Source organism: Protomyctophum parallelum (assembly GCF_964188405.1).
Source record: "Protomyctophum parallelum genome assembly, chromosome: 9".
NCBI classification, from domain to species: domain Eukaryota; kingdom Metazoa; phylum Chordata; class Actinopteri; order Myctophiformes; family Myctophidae; genus Protomyctophum; species Protomyctophum parallelum.
This window is the reverse complement of record NC_139706.1, coordinates 31,309,440-31,335,927: the sequence shown is the minus strand read 5'-3', so window position 1 is coordinate 31,335,927 and position 26,488 is coordinate 31,309,440. Positions and strand designations below refer to the sequence as shown.

General features: G+C 43.6%; 2 protein-coding genes across 3 annotated transcripts in view; one reads left to right on the top strand and one right to left on the bottom strand.

Moving 5' to 3' along the window:
- LOC310864972 (LIM domain kinase 1-like) overlaps positions 1 to 26,488 on the top strand; it is a 97,738-nt gene that overhangs the window by 16,354 nt on the left and 54,896 nt on the right. Inside the window, exon 1 of one of the 2 annotated variants that reach the window (XM_083773884.1) lies at positions 15,215 to 15,291. The exons of the other annotated variant lie outside the window; for it this stretch is intronic. Within the exon in view, the coding sequence (XP_083630010.1) occupies positions 15,239 to 15,291 (53 nt within the window). The 5' untranslated portion in view covers positions 15,215 to 15,238. Of the gene's footprint in view, positions 1 to 15,214; positions 15,292 to 26,488 lie in introns of those variants that run through there. 2 annotated transcript variants of the gene reach the window in all.
- LOC310864974 (E3 SUMO-protein ligase ZBED1-like) lies at positions 8,430 to 11,742 on the bottom strand. Its single transcript, XM_083773887.1, has 4 exons — positions 10,927 to 11,742; positions 10,122 to 10,629; positions 9,136 to 9,322; positions 8,430 to 8,970 (listed from the first exon to the last, which is right to left on the bottom strand). Exons 1-4 carry the CDS (start codon positions 11,537 to 11,539, stop codon positions 8,494 to 8,496), a joined length of 1,785 nt encoding a protein of 594 aa, XP_083630013.1. The 5' UTR covers positions 11,540 to 11,742; the 3' UTR covers positions 8,430 to 8,493.

The following is a 26,488-nucleotide window of genomic DNA, read 5'->3' as shown; positions in this document are numbered from 1 at the left end:
TCAGGACGTAAACAGTGCGGGGACATTATTACACTTCCATTTTGGTGCTAGACTATATAGACTAAATAAATAGACCAAGCATCCCTAAATAGCGAGGGGACATTCAGACCCAAATGACCCCCCCCCCCCCAGTCTAGCACCTTTCTGAGCAGGGACAGGCTGACACAAAGTTTCTTTAGTATAGGGTAGACACGATAGAATGTGTCATTTGACACATTTCCCACTGTGTGACTCTGACTAGTATCTACAAGCACTTTTATGCTTAGAATGAAATATGCAAACATTTCTGTCATAGTTGATCTGGGGTCCTCCTATAGACATAAAGCATAATGTTTTGTTATCATCATCATCATCATACTATAATTCGAACAATGTCTGAGTGTCTGTGTGTCTGTGTGTGTGTCTGTGTGTGTGTGTCAGAAACACTGCCGTAGCTCCTTACTGCCTGCACCAATCACTCCCACTTTTCACACAGGCATTGACCATATGAATATGGAGGGCGTAACGAAGCCCTTTTTTCGATTTGACACATTAATGATTATTTATTTATTTATTAGTAAATTACAAACGCACCCGGGCGCAGTACCCCCACGGCCACAAGGGGGGGCAAATATCTCACAACGGGTAAGGACTAGTATTATCAATAAAGTAAATCATTGCAACTGGTCTGGGGTTACAATGAAGGAACACAATAAAGCATCTGTTCTCACAAACATGGAGAACAGATGCAATATCCAACGCATAAATAATACAATTCTGCCATGGCAATAGAATAACTGATGTTAGATTGTGTATGTTTCCATACAGTATATTAATACAACGATAGATTTTCAAGGGAATTGCACTTTCATTCCCCCTGGGATGAATACAATATTGTTTCTCAATGTTTCACCTGTATTACCTTGTAAAGAACAAGCTTGTGCTTGTTGTGCACTTTCAAATGCATATTAAAACAATGAATCTACGGTAACGGTATGTACCGCCCAGAGATATTTATCAGCAATACAGTCTGATGCAGTGACATCATGACATAACTGCATACATTACATAGTTTCACGTTAAATCATATAACAGCAGCACTTTGATCACACCCTCTCATATCAGAACCATGCAGCCATTTCATAATGACATGAACCCAGGCGTCCCGATTCTGGAGGCAAACATTTTATTGTGTTTGTGTGTTTTTTGGTGAAGAGATTTAGTGTAGAGGGACAACAGCAGTGGGCTTAGTGTAAGACCCTATGGGACTCTGGTCAACACAATTATATTGTTGCTGTTGGGCAGAAACCTTGTATATCCATTATTTCAACTTGTTATGTTTATTATAGCAGATCTACAAGCTCACAACGGCTGCCTCACAATGCAAGGCAGTGTGAGCTTGAAGATCTCGGCTATTTTCTGTGAATAGATTTGGTGTAGAGGGGAAAAATCAGACCCGTCTGAAGTGAGTGGTGCTGTACTGTACTTGTATAGAGGGTATGCGCATGCATAAAGTGAATGGCAGATCGAGTGGCAAAGTGAATTTAACGTTGTTTTAAGTCATTTAATGCAATCAATATTACTTTTCTCTTTGGATGTACTGTATGGGCTGTCAAGGCCAGAAAGTAGTTTTTTGCCACTCAGTAGGCATTCCCGCATAACTTCCGGTTATGATGATGATGTCACTCGCATACCCTCTATTGTACGTGTGTTTGTGTGTGTGTGTGTGTGTGTTAGGCTGCGCAACAGTGACACTTGGTGGTGAGAAACCAACCAGCCAGGGAAACACATAGCTGGGCATTGGTATGCTGCACCCTATGGTTGCACCACTCAAAAAGCAGCAGCCGTAGTATAGACCCTTGGGATCCGGTTAACAAAATAATACAGTTTATAGGGTTTAAGTGGTCCACTTAGTATGTAACGTATGTCGGAGCCACGAGTGAGTCTTAACCGGCTACGTACCGGTATGTCAGACTATTGGTACGTCGGACTAACGTATGCCCCCCTGTAACTTTTCCCTGTGTTAACATAACAAAACAATACATACATATTTTTACCATCATTGTCTGCACCAGGCCGAAGGCATGGGGAGAGAGTATGTTTTTCACTCCGTGTGTGTGTGCGCACGTCTGTCCGTCTGTCCGTCCGTCTGTGTACAGCTAATCTCCGGCACCGTTGGCCCGGTCGATACCAAGCTGTGCACACACACTCCCTGGATGCCAACGACGAACCTCTGCCCCAAATGTTCCACAATGGCCTGTTATAGCGCCACCATGAGGCCGATTTTAGCAAAACACATTTCTTTATAGTTCTTGTACAGATTTTATCCATACATCACGCAAATCGCTACACACTATCTCTACAGTCATGTGATCAATACGGACCTGTCCGCTTCCCCATATTCCATCCCCAATTGCTAAGATTGCCTTCCAAACTTTGCAGGATTTGTCCACTTCCAACAAAATGCCTCAAATCATTAACACAGCGTGCGATTTCCGTGAAATTATGCACACACATTACCACTAGGCCGAGGAAGAAATGTTACATTTGCCGGTTATAGCAACACCATGAGGCCGATTTTGGTAAAACACATTTCTCTACATTACTCGTACATATTTTATCCATACATCACGGTGTACACTATCTCCATAGTAATGAGATCAACAAGCATCTGTCCACTTTCCCATATTCCATCTCGATTGGCTAAGATTGCCTTCCAAACTTTGTAGGATTGGTCCATTTTGAACAAAATGCCTCAAATCATTAATACAGCATGTGATTTACATGCAATTATGCACAGTGCACACACATTTCCACCAGGCAGAGGACGAAATGCAACTGAAATGTTTACACCTATAACTGCACTGATCTGTGTACAACTTTGTATGTGCACTACTACACATTATGAATACATTGTTACGTCTTATATATTAAATGTATTTTTATTTCCCCGGTATACAACCACCAGACGACTTATTATTGCACAAAAACACCTGTGCCCCAAGGAGCACTTCTTCTTGTTTCCCTCTATTACCACCGCCATCAGCCCCTGGAGTAGTGTGTGGTGGTGTTTACCTGCAGAAATACACAGCCCTCTCGCTGTATTTTGCAAGAGTACATACAGCATACAGAGTAAATACAGCAAGAGTGCACTGTGTTTCTGCAGGTAAACACCACCACAATACTTCAGCAGCTGTAGAGAGAAATGATGGGTAAAGAAAACACGTATTTATTGTATTGTTTTGTAAACACAGGGCAAAGTTACATTATATATACATTTAAATTGAAGGTAGCATAGAACAGGGTATGCACCTAGTCAATATTCATATGTTGTACTATCACATTGAGCTGTATGAGTGCTATGTTCTCTGCAAACAGCTTCTGTGATTCAGCAGTTTTCTACCTGCAGCCAAACTCTGCATAGCAACAGAGACGTGGGGCGTTTTCTGCTGTGGACTCAGGCCGTGACTCAGTTTTTTCTGTGCGCATAATATTATGTTTTATTATTGATGTGCTACTAGTCCACTCCTCCACGGTATGGTGCACTTAAATGAACCCTAGCATCTCTATTCTGGGCATGTATAGGCCAACATTCGACAAAATAATTGGCGAAGAGATTTAGGGTAGAGGGAGAAAAGTAGGGGATCCGATGCAGATTCCTCAGGAGGGACGTTGGAGAACCACTGCTGTACATTACTATGCATCGTGTGTGTTGAACACAAAAGCATCCTTTTAGAATTGTACTTTAGCCCTCTAGGATTGCCATAGACAGATCGCCTTTGCCATGCCTAAAAAAGAAAGAAAGAGGACTCGGGGACCCTATCAGAGTAGATGTTGAACAGAACTGTACTGACAATGTCGATGCAAACACAAGCTTTTCTGTTGATCCACTTTTTGATCCACTTTAGAGAACTGAGTTTGGTGCATTTGAAGGATGTGAAAACACCTGAGACACTTTCACTCGTTATTTTCGCAGGTATTTCCAAAAGGAACTGAGACATTTTTAAAGCCAAAAATCTTTCTGTATATAACAAACTGCGTAGCTGTTTACTGAGATTTATATGTACTGTACGTACACATACTCTATAAGTTTATTCCCCCTCAGAGCCTCCCTTTTTCACACACATTCGTCCCAGAATATGGATACTATGGGGTTTAATGTAAAAAAAGGGTTAGTTCTGATCACACTCATCACTTATGTTAGTTTTTATCACACAAATATTTGGCAGCTCCCTCCCCTGTAGTAACTCTGATGACCCCCTGATGAAGAACCTTGCACTAGAAAAGAGAAGTTCACTTTCGGTGTCAGCATGCTGGCTGAGGCTGCTGCCTATAGGACAAACCAAGGACAAAGTATATCAAAAGAGAAAACGCACACTTCAAAAAAGCTGTTGGTGTCCAACGTGAGGGATTGTGTTGAATAATTGGCTTAAAGAAGATGCTCAGGTGAAAACCTCACCCAGACGCCTGCTGTGTCCTTCCAATCTGAACCAGCCCGTCAGGATGTCACGATGTGTATCAAAATGGAACCCAAGTGCAGGCAACACAGGCAGAGTAAGTTCAGGAGTTTAATAGTGATCAAAACCAAGGGAATAGGCTTACAACGAAGTACAGCAGGCAGAGGTCAAAACCAAGAAAGCTGTCCAAAACAGGCAAACAAATCCAAAGGGGCAGGCAGAATAACAGAGTCCAAAAACAGGCAGGAGGTCAAAATCCAAACTAGTAAAATAATCCAAGAACACTAGGAAAATACAGAGAACAGGAATGCACACATGTAACAATGGTTATCTTCTAGCAAGGAATGAGGCAGAGTGGCCGAAGAGGAAATACAGACAGGGGAAGACTCAAACCATGACAGTACCCTCCCCTCAAGGGGCGGATTCCAGACGACCCATGACCCAAACCAGGAACGAGCAGGGTGGGTGGAGGGGGTCTGGAGGAGGGATACTGTGTCATGGCACCAGAGCAAAGGGGTCCGGGAACCTGAACCTCAGGTGGACGGCCTGGAGGATGGACCCGGGCTGAGCAGCTTACGTCTGGAGACCGGCCGGGAGGCCGAGACGAGGCGAAGGAGGCGCCATCTGGAGGTCGGCCGGGAGGCCGAGACGAGGCGAAGTAGGCGCTGTCTGGAGGTCGGCTGGGAGGACGAGACGAGGCAGTCAAAACGTCGTCCGGTGGACGACCCGGAGGCCGAGACAAGGCAGAGGACACATGGGCCGACGGCAGGCATGCTGCAAGCTTTGGAAGTGACACCGGAGGTGCCGCAGGCTCTGGAAGTGACACCGGAAGTGCCGCAGGCTGTAGAAGTGACACCGGAGGTGCCGCAGGCTCTGGAAGTGACACCGGAGGTGCCGCAGGCTGTAGAAGTGACACCGGAGATGCCGCAGGCTCTGGAAGTGAGCTGCTTCTTTTCACCTGGGGAATTTCCCCGGCCGGACGTAGCGCGTGGAAGGAACACGTTATTCCTTTAGGCCGGGGACACGGGGAGAACATGCAAACTCCAAAAAATCTGTCTTTCTTTAACCAGGCGGCAAGCATACACTCTTGGAAATGAAGCCAATACGGAAGTCATAAAAATGTTCTCATTAATGGCCCAGAAGGTATCGCTGATTCCCCTCCTCCGGCTAAAAAATATTTATATTCCATTGGAGTTAATGGTGACTTGACGCGACTTCCACTTTGTCTGATTACCTTAGTAAAGCTTTTCATATCACTAGTGTCAAGTCTTCTTCCCACAGCATGATATCAGTTTTTGTAAATTACAGTCCCATTTATTATTTTCTTTAATCTTTTCATGATGAAGCAGGGTATGTTTATGATTGGGTTCTACTAGTCAGGACCATAGACTGTAAAAAGATTTGGACAAAGCGTTCTCCGGGTCTGATATGGACGTAAAATGAAGCCTGTCAGTCCTTGAATTGTAAGTCGCCATCTTTCTAGATCCGTTTAGGCCCAGCTGAGCCATTGGCTGGCCCTGACAACGAGGCGGGACTTCCCCCCTTCTTCTTCGTTGGTTTTTATTTTGACTCGAGTGGGTGGGGGATCCCGTTCATAGACTGTAACGGTGGCCACGCCCCTCAGAACATACGCGACATTATGGTCATTTTTTAAATAAATGGGACCATAATTTTCCAAAAAGAATATTATGACATTAGAAATGAGACTTTAAACTAGTGACTGGAAGTGCTGTAAAAGAGACGCAGTCTCAATGTGATTTTACTGGTTAAATAAAGGTTAAATTATTTATTTATTTTTAAAGCAGAAAGTATTCATGACCATGTTTATTAAGGTAACTAGAATTTCGCGGGCCTGCGGCCCGCTCATCCTAGCACATCCTCGATGCATGGCAAATGGGAAGAAGGCAACAGCGGGAGGGCGATGCGAGTGCTGTACTTACCCCTTTGTACTGTACTGCACTCCTTAGTATTGTACTGCACTCCTTAGTATTGCACTGTACTGTAATGTTGTCCTCTGTACTGTACTGTACTGTACTGTACTGTACTGTACTGTACTGTACTGTACTGTACTGTACTGTACTGTTATTAGTGTTGTTATTATTATTGTTGTTGTTATCATTACTTGCGCAAGCAGAGCGCGCAAGTAATAATTCCGCCCGGTCTCTTCCGCCGTGACAGCTGTCCCGCCATTCGATGTTTATGCAGAAAAACATCAAATCTGTGCCTGTTTTGCTGGGACCAAATGACCACAAATGACCATATTTCTTACGTCATCATTTAGAGCTAGTCATACGTATACTATATACATAATCAGTATAAAATAAAATAGCAAATTTGCTGTTTTCTTGCATAAACATCAAATGGCGGGACAGCTGTCACGGTTTTTGGCACAAAGTAACCACAGTATACCGCTAATCAACTTACAACTACACACTCTATATAGTATATGTATATGTATACGTATGTCCTACGTCATCATTTACAGCTAGTCATACGTATACTATATACATAATCAGTATAAAATAAAATAGCAAATTGTGCCTGATCTGCTGGGAACAGAGTACGTGTTGTGTATATGTATGACTAGCTCTCAATGATGACGTAAGAAATATGGTCATTTGTGTAATCTGGTCCCAGCAAACCAGGCACAGATTTGCTGTTTTCTTGCATAAACATCAAATGGCGGGACAGCTGTCACGGTTTTTGGCACAAAGTAACCACAGTATACCGCTAATCAACTTACAACTACACACTCTATATAGTATATGTATACGTATGTCCTACGTCATCATTTACAGCTAGTCATACGTATACTATATACATAATCAGTATAAAATAAAATAGCAAATTGTGCCTGATCTGCTGGGAACAGAGTACCGTACGTGTTGTGTATATGTATGACTAGCTCTCAATGATGACGTAAGAAATATGGTAATTTGTGTAATCTGGTCCCAGCAAACCAGGCACAGATTTGCTGTTTTCTTGCATAAACATCAAATGGCGGGACGGCTGTCATGGTTTTTGGCGCAAAGTAACCACAGTATACCGCTAATCAACTTACAACTACATACTCTATATAGTATATGTATACGTATGTCTTACGTCATCATTTAGAGCTAGTCATACGTATACTATATACATAATCAGTAAAAATAAAATAGCAAACTGTGCCTGATCTGCTGGGACCAGAGTACATGGTGTGTATATGTATGACTAGCTCTTAATGATGAAGTAAGAAATATGGTCATTTGTGTAATCTGGTCCCAGCAAACCAGGCACAGATTTGCTGTTTTCTTGCATAAACATCAAATGGTGGGACAGCTGTCACGGTTTTTGGCGCAAAGTAACCACAGTATACCGCTAATCAACTTATAACTACACACTTTATAGTATATATATTAGTGGTGGGCATAGATTAATTTTTTTAATCTAGATTAATCTCACTGTAATTCTGGAGTTAATCTAGATTAATCTAGATTAAAATGGCTCATTTGAACTGCCGAAGGCATTGAAAATATGTGTGCGCTACCTAAATAATGACCAGAAGTAAATCCTTGAACGGGCCACGTGGCCCATTAGACCAGGAGCCCTATCATAATTGGTAATGAAAATATAATAATGTTCAATACGATGTACGTGTGTTATACATTGTTTATTCAGTTAAACACGAATAACCATAAACACGTTACCATACAGGCAATTTGGAACAGTGGGTGCAAGAACAACCCCCTTTTCTGGGATATGACATTAATTAAACTGTAAACCTAGAGGTGATGAAGAACTGTTTACAGTCAGTAGCTTTGTGACATGACTTGAGTCCAACCTCTACCTCTACCTCTTCCACCAGTCACTCACCTCCAGTGTGGGGCGTCCCAATCCCAACCCTGGGGCTTCCTATTCCCTCTCCTACTGTACCTCATCAGTACTGGGGTTTCCTATTCCCTCTCCTACTGTACCTCCATCGGTACTGGGGTTTCCTATTCCCTCTCCTACTGTACCTCATCAGTACTGGGGCTTCCTATTCCCTCTCCTACTGTACATGATTTGAGTCCAACCTCTACCTCTCCTTCTTCCACCAGTCACTCAGACACACCAGCTTGTTCACATTGTCTGGTGACAAACTAGATCTTTTTTTCTGTACAATGTGGCCTGCTAAAGAGAACAGTCTCTCGCATGGGACAGTTGTGGCAGGAGTCCCCAAGTACTTCTGGGCAATGTGGGCCATCTTACCATAAACAGCAGTGTGCTCTGACCACCACTTCAGTGGACACTGATCTAAACTGGCACTGGGCTCTACCTTGTACCTCTCTACAACATTGTCTACTACTGGTATCTCGTCTTCTGACTCTGACTCTGATCCCATCAGCAGTAGGGCTGTCTTCTTTTGAGGTGGCTCAGGGTTCTCCTCCCTGGGCGGCTGCAGAGCAGGTTCTTCTGCCCTCACCAAGTCACTCAGCTTTCCCCACACTGGCTCCCTCTCTGCTCTGGGCAGGCATTTGAGATCTTTGAAGCGTGGGTCCAGAGCAGTGGCCACCTTTTGATGAAAAATAAAATAAAGATTGATGGAAGAAAATGTAACTTTCAAAATCCTCCATATTTCTTCATGACTCATTCATCTATCCATTTATCAATCTTCTGGCTTAACAGTCTATAATGGTCAGCCAATACAGTTATCTTCTGGTCAGTACGTGTCACATACCTTCAGCCATTCCAGGTTTGTTTTCTCCCTCCGCTGGTTGAGGTCTTTGATGAAGGCAGTCTTGAAGCGCACAATGTAGGCAGGATCATCATCAGAGATCTTCATTGCTCGCAGGAGATGACACAGGGCAGGTAAAACGACAGAGCAGGAGACATACTTTTCCCCACCAAGGAGCTCAGTGACGTACCTACACACACACACACACACACACACACACACACATTAAGAGGGGTGAATTGACACCAAAAACGACGCCACAATGTCACAGCAGGACACACGCGCACACACACATACACACACACACAGAGCATAGCACACAGAGGACAGTACACACACACACAGTTGCACACAGACATCACAGCCCCAAACACAGCACGGCCACACACAGACAGCACAGCCCCAAACACAGCACAGCCACACACACACACACACACACACACACACACACACACACACACACACACACACACACACACACACACACACACACACACACACACACACACACACACACACACACACACACACACACACACACACACACACACAGCAGTGTGCACTGTGCACACACACACAGCCACACACACACAGAGCAGTGTGCACTGTGCACACACACAGCCACACACACACACAGAGCAGTGTGCACTGTGCACACACACACAGCCACACACACACAGAGCAGTGTGCACTGTGCACACACACAGCCACACACACACAGAGCAGTGTGCACTGTGCACACACACAGCCACACACACACACAGAGCAGTGTGCACTGTGCACACACACACAGCCACACACACACAGAGCAGTGTGCACTGTGCACACACACAGCCACACACACACACACACAGAGCAGTGTGCACACACACACACACACACACACACACACACACACACACACAGCAGTGTACACACACACACACACACACACACACACACACACACACACACACACACACATAGAGCACAGCACAACACACACTTACTTGCATGGCTCCAGCAGTTTCTCCAGCTTTGCCAACTTCTCATATTCAGCATGTGTTGGGAGGGCCAGCTTGTGGGTCTGCTGAGCCAGCGTTGCGTGCACTGCGTCTCTGTTGCGCCTCAAACGTGTGATCATCGCTAGGGTTGAATTCCAGCGTGTTGGAACGTCTTGCACGAGTGACTCCTGGTCTTGTTCAAGGGATGCTTGCTGGGCATTCAGCTCGTCTGAGTTAGCCGGACTGTGTTTGAAATGTCCGACCACTTTTCGACACTTGGCCAGTACACCATCAAAACCACCATCCCGAAGTGACATTACAACGGCCCTCTGTACAAGATGAGCAACGCAGGGCAAGTGCTCAAATGGTAATATTCTCCCTGCTGCTATCATGTTGGGAGCGCTGTCGGTTCCAATGGTGGTGATTTTTTCAGCTATGCCCCACTGATTAGCGACGTCGAGAAACTGTCTGGCACAAGCTTCTGCAAAGTGGCGCTCCTCCGTTTTAATCACACCTGACGTTATAGGAGAGACAAAGTAGATCAGAATAAGTTTGCTATTAATAGGAGACTTACAATTAGCAGGCTGGCGTTGTTGGGGCTAGCTAGCAAACGTATAATGTTGGCTGGTGGTAAAATCAATCAATCGATCCCTGATAACGTTAGCTAAAGCTGTGTAAATGTTAGGCTGAATTAGCAATATTACATGCCGCGGTGGGGTTGGTTTCAGGTTGGATATTCAGCCAGGATGGCTGGGTATCCAGCCCGAGACCAACTTCACCGTGGTAAATTAATTTAAATTACATAACGTACCTAAGGCGAACGAGTGAAGTTCCCAGCTGACATCGATGAGGTGTACAGTAACGCCAAGGTAGTTGTCGTTTTTGACAGATGTCCAATGGTCCCCAGTCAGTGCTACACACGCCGCCCCGGCCAACTTTTCATCTTTCGCAGCTTTCTCTGCGGCGTACTGGTCATGGATTCTCCTTGTGATAGTTCGTCTCGCAGGTAGTTTGTAAGATGGGTCGCCTGTGGCCGCCTGGAGAAGAAGCTCGAGCCCATCATCTTCAACCACACTGATAGGCCGGCAGTTGATGGCAATCCACTGAGCTAGGAGGTTAGTTAGCTTGGCTGATAGAGTTGGGCTGACGGGCTTGCCACGGTTGCACTCAAACATTGTAGTTTGACGAACACTTTTCCCCGGAGCCATATTAGTGCTTGGCCCGCCGGCAGCTTCGCTATCATCAACCAACGCAAAGGGATGCTTGTGCGTTAGGTGATACTTCAGACTTGAAGAACTCCTACAGTAAGCCATTTCTGCTTTGCACAGGGTGCAAACCACCTTGTTCTTGTCGAGGTTTCCATTGGGAAGCTTCTTGTAAAGAAATTTCCCCTGAAGCAAACCTGGGTTCACAGAGTCCTGCATGCTGACGTTTGATGTGGCACGCCGCACTGTTCATTAATTTCACCCGTGTCCGGTTAGGTTAGGATTTGTTACCGCCCCGCTCTCAGAGTAATTTATTTCACCTTGTCCCTGTTAGGTTAGGACTTCTCCCTCCCACAGAGTAATTCCGGCGTCCGCCAGATAAAACTATCAAAGTGAAATTCCTAGTTTGCTTGCTTTATGCAGTCAATGCAGACCCAGCTCTTAGACCCAACTTTGAGAATAGATTAATGGCGATAATTTTTTTGACGCGCGATAATATTCTCGCGTTAACGCAGCACGTTAACGCCGATAACGGCCCAGCATTAATATATATGTATACGTATGTCTTACGTCATCATTTACAGCTAGTCATACGTATACTATATACATAATCGGTAAGAAATAAAATAGCAAATTGTGCCTGATCTGCTGGGACCAGAGTACGTGTTGTGTATATGTATGACTAGCTCTCAATGATGACGTAAGAAATATGGTCATTTGTGTAATCTGGTCCCAGCAAACCAGGCACAGATTTGCTGTTTTCTTGCATAAACATCAAATGGCGGGACGGCTGTCACGGTTTTTGGTGCAAAGTAACCACAGTATACCGCTAATCAACTTACAACTACATAGTCTATATAGTATATGTATATGTATACGTATATGTATACGTATGTCTTACGTCATCATTGAGAGCTAGTCATACGTATACTATATAGACCGATTCCGTAGCTGGTCTCATGGTCGCAGCCTACGTATTTCCTGTAGGCGGACTCGACGTAGCTGCGGGGATAAAACCCTCACCAGGCGCACCTCTTCCACTACAGTGAACGGCAGAGTGACTGATGTTAGTTTGCCTCAAACTTTACTCCTTTACCTGCTTTTTTACTAACACTAACATTACAAAGATGCCCAGAACATCGAGATGAACCTGTGTAGTTTATGGCTGCTCCAACAGTAGTGGCAACATAAAAAATAAAATAAAACGGAATGTCTAATATCCACCGCGGTGGCTGAGACCAGAGCCATTGAGTAATGGTTGAGACAAAGCAGTGCAAGATACATAACGCCAGTGTACTTTATACCTCATACTTTAAATGCTTAGTATGAGGTATAAAATACAGCAGCCTTGTGTTCATAAAACAGAAAGATTTGGTATTGGGTAAGACTGGCGATAGGCCTATGTATCTTTCCCTGCTTCGTCTCAACCATTACTCAATGGCTCTGGTCTCAGCCACCGCGGTGGATATTAGACATTCCGTTTTATTTTATTTTTTATGTTGCCACTACTGTTGGAGCAGCCATAAACTACACAGGTTCATCTCGATGTTCTGGGCATCTTTGTAATGTTAGTGTTAGTAAAAAAGCAGGTAAAGGAGTAAAGTTTGAGGCAAACTAACATCAGTCACTCTGCCGTTCACTGTAGTGGAAGAGGTGCGCCTGGTGAGGGTTTTATCCCCGCAGCTACGTCAAGTCCGCCTACAGGAAATACGTAGGCTGCGACCATGAAACCGCTACGGAATCGGTCTATAGGCAAGTTAGATGTAACTTTATATTTAATATTGTGAGCTTGTAGATCTGTTCAAGCTGTTACTTTGGGCTTGTTTATCCGTAAAGACAGACAGATTAATTGAAAAAATAATATTGTATATTACTTTTTTTCCTTTTTAGTATCATATTATAAAGAAATAAAGAATACACCACCATAAATTAAATCAGAGTAAATTTTCTATATTTTTGTGGACATGAAACAGTGGGATCTGCATTAGTATTTTATCATAGTCCCTGTGGCAGCCAGCATCATAGCATACCTTTTAACATTTACCTACAATAAAACATAAAACAACCAAAAACATTTTTCAAATGCTTTTGACAATCAGTATCACAAAATATCACGGTATCACACAATATCATGCCATACCAATGACTAGAGATTATAATGCAACGTCATAATGTTCTTCAGCTAGGCCAGGGTAGTGTAGGAGAGGGAAAGGCTTGTGATAATCCCAGGGTCGCGACCGCTCCCAAAGGAAGAGAGAGGGCAGAGGACAGGAAATGGTGGGGGGAGTAACCCCACTATGCAGCTGCAGCGTGAGAGAATCAGAGAGGAAGGTTGAGAGAGAGAGAGAGAGAGAGAGAGAGAGAAAGAGAGCACGATGGGCATTCATTCATGGCAGTGACAGTGTGTGACAGTTGGTCTATGCTGCCCTAGTTCATGATCAGTGCCTCTAGACCAGTGGTTCTCAACCTGTGGTACGCGTACCACCAGTGGTACTTGAGCCCCCCCCAGGTGGTACGCGGAAAATCTTCCCAAAAGATCAGGGATGCCGTGATCTGATCCACAGATCGGATATCAGGTCGATATCAGCCAAAAAACGTGATCTGGATCGGATCGGACTACAGCGAAAATGACCGATCCCAAGCACTGCAAGCACTCCACTCCAGTCCATTCCAGTACTCCACTCCAGGCCATTATTCCTCCAGCAGTGTTCATAGACTGCTACAGACACAGTCATATGGACAGTAGCAGACTGCGCAGGCTGCGCTAGGCTAACCACTAGCCAGCACTGCTGCTGCTCGCATGGGAGTATTATATATTATAAAACGAAAAAGACAGCCGAGTGCAAAAAAATAAAGGGATGGATTTGCCACCGTGGCAACTACAGCAGCAAAGTTTCAGCCTTAGCTCCATGCAAGCTAATCTTTAGCATTGATTAGCATCAACATCTTAGTAGACGAGAGAGACGGAACAGCGCAACAAGCTGACAGCTGAGCATGACGACATGCTCATGTTCTTAAAATTATATCTCCCCACAGTCCCCAACAGTTTTGTTTGACAAATATGACCGCTGTTTGTCAATACTTATGTGACAGACCATGCTATGATGCTAATAACTGCTTAAGTGCTAACTGCCAACCAATGCTTAAATAGAACGGACATCACTATTACATTGTCACGGACAGACACAGTGCTGTGTAGGACAGTAGGCTACACGGTTTTTAAAGTGGGATCAGGGGTCCCCACTCCCAGCCAAATGATAGGTTCCATTTGTACACTAAGAGTTAAATTGACATTGATTTTACAATATAAACAAATAGAAAATAATAATTTGGGGTCCCAGAGATACAAATGGCTGGGTCCTTAATATTAAAATTATGTGAATTGATAGATCCATAAAAACACACAGCTGCTGTATTGGGGCAAATGAGTTTCAAAACCTGTATTCAGAATTAATGTGTATAGCCTACCTATGCTATTGATAAATGTATTAACTCAAAAAACCTGGGGATGCCTGTATGGCTCCTCATTGTAAAGTAGTTAAAGTGCCTGTTTTGTACAGCATGATTTTGGCTGACGTCTGTGAAAAATAAATAAATATTCTTAATTTCTTATTAGGAATAATTTTTTCTCCTGTGTGAACTGTGCATATATGTATATATTTTCACATAAGTTATAATGGTGGTCATATTATCATTTTGATAACAGTAGGTAGGTACCCGAAATCCATCATAAACCCGCCAAAAAAGCATCAATAACCACTAATAGCACGCGCGTGCACGTTTGGCGGTGGTGGTACTTGGAGTGATAGAAAAACTCTGAGGTGGTACTTGGTGTAAAAAGGTTGAGAACCACTGCTCTAGACTAATGTGAGCATGCTTCCTGGTTGTCACAACACGGCTAACTCCCTTAGAGGTGAAATGTCTCGGAGAGACCAACGCTACAGGAACCATGTTGCTGTCGGTCGCAACCGGTGAGTTTTATCTGTCTGGATGGATGGATGGATGGATGGATCGATGCTACAGTATAGTTAGCTTTAACAGAGCGGCAATGCGGTTGATCTGGGTTTACAATTGACTGGAATGAAAGTGTTCATTGTTCGACTTGTTGGCAAATCTCACTTAACGTAGTCCCCCAGGGGCCTATATTCTAGGCCCTCCATCTGTTTAAATATCTTTGCAAACAATTGGTGCCAACCTACATGCTCACACAACACGTCACAACACGATGCATTGGGAGCTTGTGAGCTTGTATAGATCTTGTAGTTTGTGCAGAATGTTTGCCCTAGAATAGGGACACTATACTGTAAGTGGTTACATTTGTAACAAAATAGAGAAATAACTTTGAATGGAGAAGTTGATTTCATGTATGATAATTACTGATGGTTCTGTTTCTGAACGCTCACAGTCAAATGGTTTGTGTCTGGCAGTTTCAGTGCAGTTTCACTTCCTTCTTGAAACCTTTTTAAAGTAATAATCAAAACATATACAGTAGCAGTCTAGCAGGCCAAAACACATCTAATGCAGTATGTGTAAAAACATTTGTTTCACATTTCACATGCATGTGTTAAATTTCACTGATTGATTGATTGATTGATTGAATGCTTTATTAACAGTTTGCAAAAAGTACAGAGCTACAGAATGTACAGTTATACAATAATTATAAAAGGATAACGCAAACATCCCTGAGGGCTTGTTTGTTTCCATTGTGGTCCTGTCTGTGTATTCAATTCATTGACGCATATAAAGACATAGGAACAGTAAAAGTATATGTACAGGTGGCGTATTTATTTTGTATTTTTTTGTCAAGCTAGAAGACGTGGTCTGATCCGGTTGCAGATTGCAACTTTTATGGCGGTTTTGAAGGAGGATGGGGAGTCACTATTTGATGGCTGGTGTTAGGGCATTCCACATGCTGGTAGCATAATAACCCTTGGCGAGCCGTGAGGCCCATAGGGCAGGAGCCCATCTCCTGTTTCTTGAGATGTTGATGTACAAGTACACCCCCTGGACATCATGTACAAGTACTCCCCCTGGACATGATGTACAAGTACTCCCCCTGGACATGTTGCTAGTACGTCGCAGGGACTTGCCCCAAATCCTACCCTTGATGCTGAGTGCCAAGCAGGGAGGCACTGGGTCCCATATTTCAGTGTCTTTGGTAGGACGTATGACCTAGCCGGGGATTGAACCCCGTCATCCCAGACTCCCAGTCCCAGGGCGGACACTCTCACCACAAGGCCACTGAGCTGGTCCTGGTGGCATAATAGTAGAATTAATTCATCCCCATATTTGTGCCGAATCTGAGGGGAGATGAGATCAGTGGAGCTGATCCAACACCTCCCTGATGACACGGCATATGGTTGTAAACATGCATCATGACAAAGTAATGTCACAGCTCTTTGTCACAGTTCTCCATTGTGGCTCCACTCAGGACAGGACTAAAGCTTTTGTTATGTGACAGTCAGGGTCACACACTCTGTGCTGCCTAGAATGTGACGGTTGCTTCTGCATTAATTGGAAGGTCGGATGTCACTTCCATACATGGGTTAAATGGTGTTGAGGTATACTCTCATTAAACAAGATGCATTTTGGTTAAAAAGTTAAAGCTCTATATTCTGATAGTAATCCTTTCTATTCAGTAACATCCTGTCTCTCCAGCTCGTTACAGAATATTTTATCCAATCAGGAGAGAGAAACCCACAAAATTAGTTCAGCTAATTGTGTCTGCTCTTATTTTGTTTTCACTTTTAATTTCATTTTCCTCTCTTTTTGGTATTCCAAATTGAAAACATATTTTCATGTCACCAAAGAGCTGAGAGACGGGGAGAACCCCTGATACTGAACAAATGATTACTATCAGAATATAGAGCTATTATTTAACATTTAGTTATTTTAACAAAAACATACCAGTTCCCCTGTTACTAAAAAGTAATATTGTGTTGTATTGCATACAGTGAGCCTATTATTTATTAACAGTTTGCAGAATTACAGTACATTTCAAGCACAACTCAATACAAAGACTGTCAACTGTGAGTGGACGACCAATAAAGCACTACGCTTGTTTACAAGAGGGTCCACCATGTTCAATTCATCATAACATTTAGAGACATACAAATATACACTTCTATGGGATGGGTGTGATGGACTAATGGTAGTACTAGTAGCATACCATCACACCTCCTCCGCTGATTGTGTAGACCCCTGTGTGCGTGCGTGCAGCGTGCGTGTGCGTGCAGCGTGCGTGTGCGTGCGTGCGTGCAGCGTGCGTGCGTGCAGCGTGCGTGCGTGCAGCGTGCGTGCGTGCAGCGTGCGTGTGCGTGCAGCGTGTGTGTGCGTGCAGCGTGCGTGCGTGTGCACGCTGCCCAGTGGCAGCCACTGGCTGTGGCCACTGGGCAGCCTGGCTGTGGCCACTGGGCAGCCTGGCTGTGGCCACTGGGCAGCCTGGCTGTGGCCACTGGGCAGCCTGGCTGTGGCCACTGGGCAGCCTGGCTGTGGCCACTGGGCAGCCTGGCTGTGGCCACTGGGCAGCTTGGCTGTGGGCTGTCTGTCTGTCACATGTGAGAGAGAGGACATGTTAGTGGTGATTATCACATTAACTAACTAACTAACTAACTAAAGTGTGGGTCAAGTCACTGTGGCTCAGACCATGGGACACTTCTAGAATCACTTAAAACTATATGTAGGGCATGTTGTTATAGGCCAGTTATATATACTGTATATAGAGCAGTCCCGCCCCCTTTCAAAACGGAAGAGAATTCCCCATTCATTTTTCCCATAGATGTTTCAGATGGCATTTATTTAAAGACCTTTAAGCCTCAGACAAATCCAACTGCGATCCTGACAAATCATGACAATAAACGTTGTCAAAGTAAATGTTTTGGGCCGAACAAATAATTAGCTTCATAATACATACATACAGTATATTAGAGTATAATATAACCAGTAAGACGCCTAAGGGCGAGAAGTGACCTCGCCCATAAGAGCACGTGCGGTCAGGTGCAAGCATCTGTCTGGGTGACAGCAGACTGCTGGGCGAGCGCTGGCGCTTTGGCATGGGGCGTCAGATCAACATGGAATGAATTCTGTACTGGCGATATATGGAGCGTGTCTCGAGTGTACAGGGTTTGATGAGGTCAGATCAAGATATGGAATGTCAGAACAGGTCAGCTCCAATGCTCCATATTTGGAGATCTAAGGGTGGCAGTGGGGGCAGTGTCTTGAGTGTACTGTTGAGAACCTGTTTTCGACGGCTGCTGGGCGCGGCTGCACTAATAACTTTGGGGCAGGCCCTTCTAGAGTTTGAATGGACAGGTATCAGTCAAAAGGGACACATCGAAGAAGAAGGATGGATGGGGAAGCATCAACATATGGAATGTCAGAACAGGTCTGCTCCATATATGGAGATATAAGGGTTTGAGGTTTGAGGTCAGATGTAGAGTTGCTGGCCAATATTGATGACATCTCCATCCCTGATAATGTCACTTGATGTCACGTGATGTCACGAGGCGTGGCCACATATATTCATGCCTGGGGTGACTAACTAACAAATTACATTAACTAACTGACTGACGGGAAATGGACATTTTCATATAGTAAATGCAACCTGTGGTCGCAGTAATGCATAGATACAGCACTGACGAAAGTCCTATGACTGAAACGTTTTACGTTTCTTTAAGCTCTTTAATAATTGCATAAGTGATGTAACTAATATTGAGTTTTGTCTCTTGAGCGCAATATAATGTAAGCATTTCTTCATATTCAGGTCAGTCCGTTTCTCATTGTGTGTTTTGGACAACAATGAGTCACCACACTGGGTTCTGCTGCTCTGTTTCAAACATCACTGCTGTCATCATTACTCTGTCTGTAGTGTTTCTACAACACCATCTGTTCACTAGAACAAGGATTCTCAAACCTTTCAGGCCGCGTCCTCCCAAAATAACTATTTCTTACGTAATATTTGACAATTTGGCCAATTTGGTATTACAAAATTGTCACTTTAGAAATGTGCAGTTACCCTCTATACACTTATACTGTATGTTGGTTTGTTTACTGTTTGGGGACCCCCCAAAATAAACTTTAAACTATATGCACTATTTGCCTAGAATCAATAAAGATTTCGGGTTTCTGATCCGGTCGGACCGGAAATAACTTCATGTCATCAGGCAGCCGGAACCCACGACATGAACCTCTGTTGGTGTGTACCTCCAAAATGAGTTTAAAATGTGTTTGGTATAATGATCGTTTCATTTCTTTTGATATAATAAACGCTTGGTATGTCCATCTTTTATTCTAACTTTTCTAACTCTAATTGATTGTGGGGGGAAACAAAGACAATGTGATCAAACCAAATTTTCCGAAACCCCCCCCCCCCAAAAAAAAAACAACGATTACACCGACAAGTGGAACGAATTCCAGGCTATCCTCCGTGGTGGAAAGCCTGGTGACATGATGTTAACATGGAAAAACACAGGTCATGACACCATAGTCCGACAACCACACTGTCCAGATTATGAGAACCATAAAGGCTTGTTTACTGAAGGGACTGAGGGGGACTGATGTTGGTGTAGTGAGGGGTTAATAGGTGGAGGGGTTGATGACTCTGGAGTCTTTGAAGTGAAGCTCAGCCTCATCTTATCATCACTTGTTTCTTATTTCATACTTTGTCATATGAAAGCGTTGCATGTTCTTATGTTGAAATGTGGTTAAGTGTGTCTGTGGGTTTTATAAATAGTATTAACAAGAGCTTGTGACTAAATAATAACTACACTGGCACACTGTTATATTTTTCCATCTCCTGAAAAGTAACAGTTTTGGACATACAACCGTTTCTTCCTGACAGCGACAATATATCATACTATAATTCTAACAATGTCTGTCTGCCTGTGTGTGTGTCTGTCTGTCTGTCAGAAACACTGCCATAGCTCCTTACTGCATGCACCAATCACCCCCACTTTTCACACAGGCATTGACCATATGAATATGGAGGGTGTAACGAAGCCCTTTTTTCGATTTGACACATTAATGATTATTAATTAATTTATTAGTCAATTACAATTGACTAATAAAGTCAGTACCCCCAGTACCCCCAGTACCCCCCACGGCCACAAGGGGGGGGGGGGGGGGCAAATATCTCACAACGGGTAAGGGCTAGTCATAATAATGATGTAAAGTCATAACTCGTAATAATGTGTCACAGGTGTACCGTATGAGCTGGGTAATTGACATCTGGGCAGACAGTCTCAAACGTTTGTTAGAGGATTGGGACGTCAAGTTGACAGGATTAGCTTTGCCTGGTTATTCGTTTGATTTCCTGTCCATGGTGCCAGGTTTTATTCTGGTGTTGGAGGAGCAGCCTGTGTAAATGGTTTCCCGTACTGTAGATATAAACACTTTGACACATGATGGTGGGGATTTCGGTGGGTCTCATCTCATCTCTAACAAACATTTTCTCTGCTTTGCAGGGCTGCAACTATCGGAAAAAAAAGGTTTTTCTAATATATTTCCTTATACTGTACCAACAAATAAAAACGAATTAATTATTTTTATTCAAAATTAATTATTATTATGATTATTATTATTTTATTATCGATTATATTAATTATTGTGATTATCTGTTGCCATTTCTTAATTTCCTAATTCAATGTATCCTTGTAGCTACTGTAACCTTTCGCCTAGTCTCTCAAGACAGACTGTTGACCCACGTCAAATGCAAGGAAAAAAGTGTGCTATTTTTCCTTTATTTTTTGACGATGGGTTCTCAGGTTGCCTTTTGTCAAATTTTCTGTATCACAGAGCTTTTACTGTAGATCTGAGATAGATTATTTTTTCTCCATACCGAAGCCTCTCTCTGCACTATGAGTGACTGTCCATAAAAATCAATGGTAATGTTGTTCACACCCAATGGTAATAGCTGCAAAGTGGGGGAGAAAAAAAAACATGTGGGTGCATGCTTGATTAAATATTTGCTACTGAATCCAATCTTTAACCTTTGGCCCACACTACAAACCTTTCACCCCCCCTTGAAAAAAGCAATCTCATTTCATTCATCAGAATACACAGCTCCAGTCTTAACCCCTTTGTGTGAAAAAACAATGATGTTGTACCAAAGTAGATCTGTCACTTGCACTTAATTAACCTTGGGACAAAACCTTTTTTTCAACTTCAAGCATCGTTCTTAACCCTTGGCTTAAACCCTCTATTCTTAGTGAAACAGACTTGAACCAAAATTGCACTCGCTTTTTCTAGTCTACACCAAATCTCTTTGCCAAGAATAGCATATCTACAAGCTGACAACATGTCACGTTGTCAGCTTGTGCTATTTTGACCGAGCATTCCCCCCAAAATAAGGATACTGGGGTTCAGAAAGTGTTTAGTGTATGGGAAATCCCTGGCAGTTCTTATTTGAGCCTGTTCCTCTTCTGCATCAAGCTGCCTGTAAACCTGGACATACTGCAGTAGTTCTGTTCATAATGATGGAATATATGGGCAGAGCGAGGAGGGTCTCTTTGTCCTGGTCTGGCCCCAGCCAGACACAGACAGAATGCTGACAGACAATCCTTCAGTGGGGGGAGGCAGGCTTAACAGTGACAAAAGGAAACTGCTACCATCCACATAACCAACCAGCGCAAGCTCAGTAGCCTTCTCCCATTTACCTGCTGTAACCCGCACTGAATGAAAAACAGGAGGTACTGTATCCACACAAACAAACATAATCACTCAGCAAACCTTCTCAGTGCCGAGACTAGGGGAGGTACTGTATCCACACAAACAAACATAATCACTCAGCAAACCTTCTCAGTGCCGAGACTATAAAACCCACTTTGTTTGGTTTACCTTGGCAATTCCTTTTTAAAGGAGAACAATTTCCCCTCTGCTGTGTTTATTTTGTTGCGTTTGGGCAGAAACCTTTTCATAGATTAATGCCCTACTTGCTCATTTTCCTGAAAAGAAACAATTTTACAGAGACAATTTGTAATTTGTTTTTGTTCTTCAAGAAGTGCGCAGGGCTTGAACGAGTTAACACCGGACCGGTACCGGTGTATGTTTTTCTTTATGCTGAGTTTGCATTGATAAAGCAAAGCAGCCTATTGGCTGTGGGATTTCCTAGGAGAGTACGAGACCACCCAATGGGCAGGGACTAGTATTTGGATGAGGTAATGCGTCTGACAACAACAGCATAACGTCATCCACATAGAATGCTCCTCTTGTGGGAGGTGTGTGTGTGTGTGTGTGTGTGTGTGTGTGTGTGTGTGTGTGTGTGTGTGTGTGTGTGTGTGTAGCTCTGCACCTCATTGTAGAGCCAAGGCCATGTAATATTCTACTATTGTGGTACAACACGCCCCCCCCACCATTGGGGGAGACAGAGCTTGGCTCTGTGCCGGGAGGAATCCCCTCTTCTGTTTTGTGGGGAGAGTCCCCCCCCCCTTCTGTCTGTTCACCCAACGCCCAACCCCCATTGCGCTCTCTCTCTCACTTCAGTTCGAAGGGCTTTTTTGGCATGAGAAAACATACGTTTACATTGCCAAAGCAAAAAGTGGAACAATACAATCAAAACAATTTTCATATACAATTGAAAGTCAGAATCTTGAATAAATTAATTTCTATGTACGCTTGATACAGATGACACACAATGATTAGTCTTTAGGGTAGTTGTGTTCCATTTGATATCCTTCTCCTGTCACAGCAGTTCACACATTTTGTCTTGCTGCTGTGTTTGCACATTGTTGTACTTCGCCCAGCAGATGGGAGTTTTTAGTTATGTTTTCTAAATCTCTGTGGATGATTGTAATCTGTGGGAAGTATGTGTCTCTGATATCTTGGTACTGTGGACAGGTGGTTAGGAAGTGTAGCTCAGTTTCCACTTCATTTGATGTGCAGATGTGCAGTCTAAATAGTCTGTCTTCTCTCTGGAGACAGGTCTGCCTATGCCGGCCTTTCTCGATTGAACAGGGGTTAGCTGGGGTGGTGGAGGGTGACAGCAGTGGTGACAGCAGCAGGATCAGCATGAGCAGCAGCAAAAGCAAGCAGGAATGAGCAGTGCAAACTTCCAGATTAAATAGAGCGGTCTGAGAATAAAATGAGTGTGTGATTTGATGAGTGGAAGTGAACGTGGCCCAATGGGCCACCGCCAACAGCTGCACTGAGTTTCCTGACAGAACTCGCCCTGCGCATGTCTGTGACAAGTGTGGCGATCATATATACAAGCGTACAGCGCATCAATTTGTGACACACTACGAGCTTGCACATCTTCTATTTCTCAAAATATTTGAAAAATCTTGAAAGTGTTGTGTGAAAAACACAAATTTTCTCTTCTGACGGGGTCCACTGGCCAAATACATATCGATTTGGTGGTCCTTGGCACAAATACGTTTGAGAACTACTCATTTAGAAGGCCTTTGTAGAATCGGCCTCAGGTCCTAATGGGCTAAATAATGTCTTCTGCTCTGTAACTGTCATGGGGAAGTTAGCAATTCCACGTATTGATCACCAGCAGTCAGCTGTAGTGTACTGTATATCTGCTGCTTTTCTAGATGGATTTCAGCAACACTCAGCTGTGCTTGATGTAATACAGACTTGTGTGTATCTCAGGATCCACATGGGGACAACGTAGGTTCAATGTGGATCATTTTATGACATATCATATCTTATGACGTATTCTGTGTCGAAATGTCAGATAACTTTTTGTGTTTTCTTGTATATGATGATTATGAACATACACAAAACCATCAAAAGTGGCACATCCGCAAGTTCGGAACGTAGCACAGAGCAACACGTTTCGAGCTTGTCAATCTGCTAATCCTGAAAAGTAACAGTGAGAGTGAGTGAGAGTGTGTGTGCGTGTCTCACATTTCCTCAGTCTGTAGTGGAATAGTGTCTCATCAATCTTTCACTCTTTTTTCCACCCTCTGTCACATGTCTTCTTATACACAGTCCTCCCTAAAACACCCCATCCATCGCCTGCTTCCTGTCTACCCTTCCAGCTGCGTCACTCATTCACCTCTTTGTGGACAGACACACGTGCACAAACACAGACATGTGCACGCTCAGTGTGGACCGTGCAGGATGCGTTAAAAACGCTATATCTCAGTAAACTAGCATAAAGTATTCCTTTGACACTTGGCCAAGTGAGACACTCATGCATGTCTTCCACACTTGTTCAACAACCCAGAACCAGTCTGGCAGCCTCGTTTTGAACAACACAAATTTTTAGAACAGACCATTAGATGCAGATGACCATAATACTGAGTAAGCCTTGCCGAGCCATGTGGCCCATAGGGCAGGAGCCAATATCCTCTTTCTGTAGTGTGACTGTGGCTGCCTGCAATTATGTACATGTACACACCCTGGACACGATGTGCAAATACATCCCCTGGACATGATGTACAAGTACACCCCCTGGACATGACGCTAGTATGTATGTCACAGGGACAATCCAACCCTTGATGCTGAGTGCCAAGCAGGGAGGCACTGGGTCCCATTTCGTTACAGTCTTTGGTATGACCCGGCCGGGGATCGAACCCCGACCTCCCAGTCTAACCACAAGGCCACTGAGCTGCTTCATGCTACTGAGCAGTGACATAAAGATAATGGATCGTTGCAGTGCTACAGTAGATGAATATTGGATGCAGGTGAAGGGGGGACTCAGCTAAAACAATAACTAGCCGAGAAAAGGCAGTTAGAGAGGCACTGTTGTGTAAACCCTCATCCTGACAGGAAATGAACAGTCACCATGTTTAACATAGAGGCTAGAGGTGAGACGTGGGGATTTTACAATTTACATTGTACATTCCTGCCATATAGTATGACATAGACAATGCCTGAGGAACAGATGGAATCTATGCTCACTTGCACGATAATACTTGAGCCCTATTCACCTTATAGGTGCCATTGCCCTATTCTGCTTCTACATTCAATATCAACTGTTTGCTGTTATTTGCGTGCCTGTTCATGCATGTCTGCAGTTCCATGCATACACATTGGGCGCACTGTACTGCCTGCATAGCTAATATGATGCTGCATGTGTCTGCCTGCAACGGCATGAGTCTGTCATCTCTTGTCCAATTACTGTAATACAACCCACCTTCCACACAATCTAATCACCTTGGGAACACTCTACTCCATCCAGTCATTACTCTTCCCATTCATATCCAGCTGCTCATACACTCAGGCCAGAGGCCACCATCGATGGGTTAATAATCACATAAATTATTGACTCGGGTCAAGTGGTTTGTGTGATAAATGTTGCACACCGACTGACTGTGGTTCAAAAGCACATCACAACTCAGGGCAGACTAATGAGATCACCTCAATGCACAATTGCACATATTGGATAATGGCTGTAATTTGCTAATTAGAAGTGTGCAATTTATTTGCCGGTCTATAATTGTTTTAAAATGTTGTCAATAATTGTTAGCTTATATATCTGCCATTTTTGAATGAATAGAGTGTTTAAAATTATTGTGATGTTATATTAACAACGTTTGCAGGGGACCCCTGGAACCCCCCACCCAAGGACCCCACTTTGAGAACCACTGTACTGTTGAAACAACATTAACTTATATAAACTTCCAAAGGACTAATAAACTGGCTGCAGGTGTTGTTACCTTTAATATATTATTAATTATTAGTATTATTATATAAAATATTATATGACTGTTACTTATAATCATAATTATCATGACCTCCAGCGTATGATTACTTTCATAACACGGTTATACCAACGATTAAGAGCCAAGGTTCCCCTTCACCCACTTTATTATTATCTTTTTCTTCATTTTTTAAACGTTGCTAAAGCTGGTCTCACATTACAGGATAAATGGGGGAAGTGTGTGTGCGTGTGTGCGTGTGTGCGTGTGTGTGTGTGTGTGTGTGTGTGTGTGTGTGTGTATTATAAATACACAGTCAGACATTTGCGTCGGGACCTGCGGGTGCAACGCCGGGTCCAGCTGCAGTAGGGCTCTACTCTTGGCGATGAGTCATGTGAAATATCTTACAGTGTGTGATCCCTTGTCTGTGATTAATCGTATAGTGTGAAATCCACAAAGATACAGTATATGACAGCCGATTTCAAGAAAGAGATTTGTGTAGCTCGAAGCGACGCATTTTAAGCTTGTAGAGCTTTTTTCACTAGTTTGGGTCCCGAGCTAAAAGGTTTGGGAACCACTGCTG

Coding starts and splice junctions, on each gene's coding strand:
- LOC310864974 (XM_083773887.1), bottom strand. CDS start 11,539: ATGCAGGACTCTGTGAACCCAGGTTTGCTTCAGGGGAAATTTCTTTAC. Junction 10,630..10,926: donor ACTTCACTCGTTCGCCTTAG/GTACGTTATGTA, acceptor CTATAACGTCAG/GTGTGATTAAAACGGAGGAG. Junction 8,971..9,135: donor CAAACCTGGAATGGCTGAAG/GTATGTGACACG, acceptor TTTCATCAAAAG/GTGGCCACTGCTCTGGACCC.